The 5,031-nt window shown below is 36.6% G+C and overlaps 1 protein-coding gene across 1 annotated transcript in view; it reads right to left on the reverse strand.

Annotated features, from left to right (window-relative positions):
- Positions 1 to 695: 695 nt before the first annotated feature.
- Positions 696 to 5,031, reverse strand: part of LOC104497256 (ceramide kinase-like) — a gene marked incomplete at its 5' end in the record, with an annotated part of 8,107 nt that continues 3,771 nt past the window's right edge. Inside the window, 3 exons of the mRNA XM_010140492.1 lie at positions 696 to 922; positions 1,845 to 2,053; positions 4,323 to 4,528. Coding sequence (XP_010138794.1) covers positions 823 to 922; positions 1,845 to 2,053; positions 4,323 to 4,528 — 515 coding nt within the window. The remainder of the gene's footprint in view (positions 923 to 1,844; positions 2,054 to 4,322; positions 4,529 to 5,031) is intronic.

Consider the following 5,031-nt stretch of genomic DNA (forward strand, 5'->3'; position numbering starts at 1 on the left):
AAAATTTATTTTAAAACTTGCTGGTGTTTCAGAAGGTATTTAGTTTTTCCTTTGCCTATGCCTTCCTGATATCGTACAAGGATCCCTGCGAGTTGCTTCCAAGACATTTCAGCTGCAGTGTGTGGTATTTGGTATCAACCAAACAGTCATAAACCCCCTTGTAATCCAACAAAGCATCATGCAAGGAAGCCTTTATAAATATAATACATAGGATAAAGTGTGACCTGGATACAGATGTGCTTTTATTTTTCAAAGTATTTCTATACTCTTGTTGTTATTACTTAAAGCCAGGAATGTGTGTTCGAATTGCATTGATAAGTTGCAAAGTATAGTCAGAACTACAAAATGAAAGATTTTACTAAAAAAACCCCACAGATGCAAATTACTGTTGTCCAGCATTTAAGTCATATGCAACTATTTAACACTCCCAGCAGAAAACATCATCTCATACACTGAAAATATCTTGTCTTGATATCTTGTTTTGATGGCAATGGCAAGTCAAATGTTTTGTAAAATTCAGGTATTATTGCAACAGAACTGCTAAATTAGCTGTCTAGAAAAGCACAAAAAATTTTTCTGTTATCATGAGTACACAGATATACGCCAACCCTCTCTTTTCTAGTGTAATGCTCCAAGATATATTTTCATGATTACAATGTTTTTTTCAAAAATGACACAATGCAATAAGATGTCTAAAATTATCCTGAAGCCATTAAAAAAAAAATCTAAAACTTTAAAATACTTGTCAATTTGACTAAAATGCATATTTACTCAACTTTCTTGAGCTTTTATGTTTTATTCTCCCCACTTGAGGAACAATGTCTATAATAACTGTTCAACACTACTCTGGCTGTAGGCAGCTTCATCTTTACAGTTCTCCTCGATTCCCCTTGCGAATAGTTTCATTAACTGGCAGTGGACTCTGAAAAATATGGAAATCAATTAAGAAGAAATAAATGGGTGAAACATATTTAATTACAATAATCCATAAATGTCACGCAGTTGGACAAAGTTTTTGTTCCAGAATACAGAACCTGTGCTCTTCTTGATATAACCCTCCCCTGCAAAGAAAGCCGGACACTTTCAGGGATTTGTCACTCCTGTTATTCGTCACTCCTGTAATTCTGCCTTTCCAAACAAAAAGTTCTATGGGGCACCTAGATGAGCTGATCTTATACAATATACAGTATTTATAAAAATCACTTTGGACTGCTTAGTGATTGTGTTTTAATGAAAACACACTTGCATGTATTTTGTACCATGGTTTTGGTGCCCTTTGTTCTAAAAACAACGAGCTACCAAAAAAGCCCCAACAAAAAAGAAAAAAGCCCTTCAAATTTCACAAACCCCTATTCCCTTCTAATTTGATTGAACTGCACAACTGCAAACTTCCTTTTCCATATACCAAGGCTGGAGATAAGACTCTGTGCTGCGTGTCAAAAACTACAAAGTTTGTGACATAGTCAGTATTTCTGCCAGACAAAGACTCCTGCTTAAGCTTAACAGGAAAAGCTATTGCTCAGAATGATGAGGTACTCCAATCATTTAAAAAGAATCCTCCCAACACCACCTTCATCTTCAGCACTTCAAGCACATAATACCCATTTCTAAGAAGTAAATATGACTTCAAAGGTCGGGCCATCCATCTATCTCAGTCAGAGTGATCATTTACAAATTACACGGAGTATTGTCTGGAAAAGGCTCAAAGTAACAAAAAGTTTATTATCAAAAGACTCAAATTTGCTATGTAGGGGCACCTTTTTGGGATGTCTTTATGCACATCTTTAAAATCGGTAAAAAGTCTTAATGTTTTCTGGTATATGCAGAGAAAAATCAATGCCTACCTCACTTCAACTGCTGAACTGTCCAGAGTTTCTCCATCACAATTCCAGGTGCTATTAGCAACATGGCAGCAACAGGCTGGGTGATCTCTGCAGAACTGGCCAAAACGTTTCTTTCCTATGTCCGTGACATTGCTTTCATTGTCTTCTGAAAGCTTTGATGTAAATTGAAAACTCTTCACTCGATAAACATCTACAAATGAGAAGTCAAACTACAAAGAAAAAAATAAATCAAAACAGGCAATTACAATTAGTTAAACACATTTGATGTGTAAAGCAACTCAGCATGCAGCACTTAGTATTCGAGAAAGTCTGACCACTCTAATTTTCTAGAGGGGCTTACCTGAGGCACACAGTGATTTTTGTTTTTAAAAAACTGCGCAAGTCAGAAACAGTAAGACCGGAATGGAACCTTTTCAGTGGTTCTCTTCAAGTAGCTGCAACACTGCCACTTTATAGATAATCAGGTAACATGTTCTGAGATTGAGTAAATGGAGTACAAAAACTATTTAAAATACCATATAATATCTATTATAACATGGAATCAAAATCAAAAAGGTTTGAATTGGATCTTTTTACCATTCTCAGGACCTCTTCAACTACAGACCTTAAGACATACAGGCTTTTTTGAAAGCCTTCTGCTCCTGCATTTGGAACAATGCCCTGAAGGTGAGAATTCCACGGTGGTGTGATCATATCACAGAGCTGGGTATGTATGAAAATAATAGAAGGCAGTATTATTCCATTCCAACAAAATACAAATAATTTTAACTAGTTAATTCCGCTAGAAAAAGTAGCACAATTAAGAGACTGCATTTATAGCAGAGGCTGCAGACTTACACTAGAATATTGCATAAATGCTTTAAAACAGGCTTTGTAAATTAAATGAACAATCAAATAAGAGAACGTCCCCACCTGCCCTGAAAGCAGCCTAACTGTTAAGTCCAGATATGGACTTACAAAAACATTTAGCAAGCTGTAATAAATACAGACTCATCGTCTAGCAAAGGCAATAGAGTATGTCTCTATGCATCTATGCGAAGGGGATGGCAAGGAAGCCAAAGTGAACAGTTTACCCATAAACCACTCTGTATTAATGTACAGCCACCCTCTTCTTTTTTCTTTTCACATTTCCTTAAGCTTTCAAACAGGGCTTCCTACTACTTGGGTAGACACTAAGCTGAAGCGAGGAATATGTACAACCTTGCGTCTAATCTGCACTGCAAAACCAACATAGCCCAGAGAGAAACAGTTGAGAAGCACTTGAAGGGGAATGGCCACAGTGGCAATCAATCACAAAAGTTGAAGGGACATCTTGGGTCTTAAGCTTCCTCAGCTTTTAACCATAAATGGACTGTGAAGTTGTCAAACTCCACGCTTTGAAGCAGCAGCTCATGGATACACTGAAGCTCACCAGGCAGCATGCTAGTCTTAACAAGCTGAGTTGCAAAAACTGGCATCCACAGCTGCACAGCCACCCATGAATGCTCTCATGTCTCAAGTCTAAGCAGCACGTAGTCTCTTGATACATGTTGAAGCCAATTTGAAAGGTAGCCAGGGAAGGCTTCAAATAGTCAAAAGTATCAAGGGAACAGTAAGAGCGAGTGGGAAGGACTGAAGGGAAGAAGAGGATACTGAGAATAGCAGGAAGAAGTAATACAGACACACACACTGTCTCAAAGAAGGGTAATGAAGAAACACAGGAAAGAGAATCTATGCTAATTTTCCTACAGAATAGGAAGAATATCATAATAAACAAGTGAGATTTATTGTTGCTTTTAAACTAGGTATGATATTATTCCATTGTTCAGAATTTCCATACCACATTAATATCATCAGGTTGTGAGAATTATTAAATGTACATATTCACAGCCATTGCTCTGGTTTCAACAAATACTACAATCTAAAGCAGAGATGAATCTTCCCTTTAGTTTAATCCTGACAGCTACAACATATGCAAAGAGTAATTTTGAGGCTGAATGCATAAAGCTCATATCCTGGTCACATGTATGAAGTAAAATTCTTTTAAACGCCTGCAGTTTATAATCAAACTGCAGTTCTGGGACTTCTTCTAAACTGCGTTTTTACACTGTTTACAAAAAGTGATTTATTATTCTTCACTACGTCTTCTACCTCAGCTATGTTATACTGCTCTGAGCAGTTTCTTATAACGCATACATGGGGCCGCAGCTGCGATAAAATCACTTCAAATATTGTCCAAACAGCAAATATACAGAAAGTGTTATGAACCAGAACTCAGTTAGTAAAAGTGGACTTGTTAGAATACTATGGCTAAAGATTTGACTTAGCTAAAATGACTGTTTTTTCAAATGGTACTTCTGCTGTGATTGTTATCCAAAATGTATAAACTTGCAAAACACCAAACCCAACATGCTTTGTAGATGTTCTTTTTGTCATAAGAATATCGGTATTTACAATGTAGACTGGCTCTGGAGAATTCACTGTCAAAAGAACACGCACCCGATCGTTGTGGTTTGTATGTCTGACGAGGTACCGTAGAAAATCAAATCTGGAGCATTTACGAACTAGAATGAGGTCAGTTGAACCATCTGCCAAATGAGCTGCTGGCGAAAGACCTTTCGGACTTCGTGGACAAGCACAGCTTATATTTACTGCATTGATGGCTAGAAATTTCCCTTTAATAACCTTCCATTCTTCTTCGTCTTCTGAAACATATCAATAAAGTCATGGAGATAGGTTATTACTTGATCTACTCACATGAACACCACAAAGTAATCATTCTTGGCAACTTAAAGTTTCCACTGGGCATATTCATGCACTGTCAACAAGCATCTAAAATGAACTGCATTTTAAAAAAATCCATTTTTCAGATACTAACAGAGAAAGTTGCTTTCTTCCTTCACAGACTGATTATCTGCTAAAACCTCTCATCATTTCTGATATATGCATGTCAAATTCAGGACCAATGCTATCTGGGTAAATCCACGAAGCCTTAGGCAGGGAAAAGAGGCAATTACAACTCTTGTAGGGTGAAATTTGAGGGAAATTTTAAAAAATTTAAATTTTATTCTTGTCTTTCAATATCTTAATCTTAAATAAACAATGATGCAAAGACAGTGGATCAGTATTTGGTTTCTAAATCAATATTCCTCTTCTGCTGTGATGTCACAAATTATCTTAAAAAAAAAAAAAAAAACAAAGAGGGAAG

Source organism: Buceros rhinoceros, unplaced genomic scaffold, assembly GCF_000710305.1.
Source record: "Buceros rhinoceros silvestris isolate BGI_N320 unplaced genomic scaffold, ASM71030v1 scaffold6460, whole genome shotgun sequence".
NCBI lineage: Eukaryota > Metazoa > Chordata > Aves > Bucerotiformes > Bucerotidae > Buceros > Buceros rhinoceros.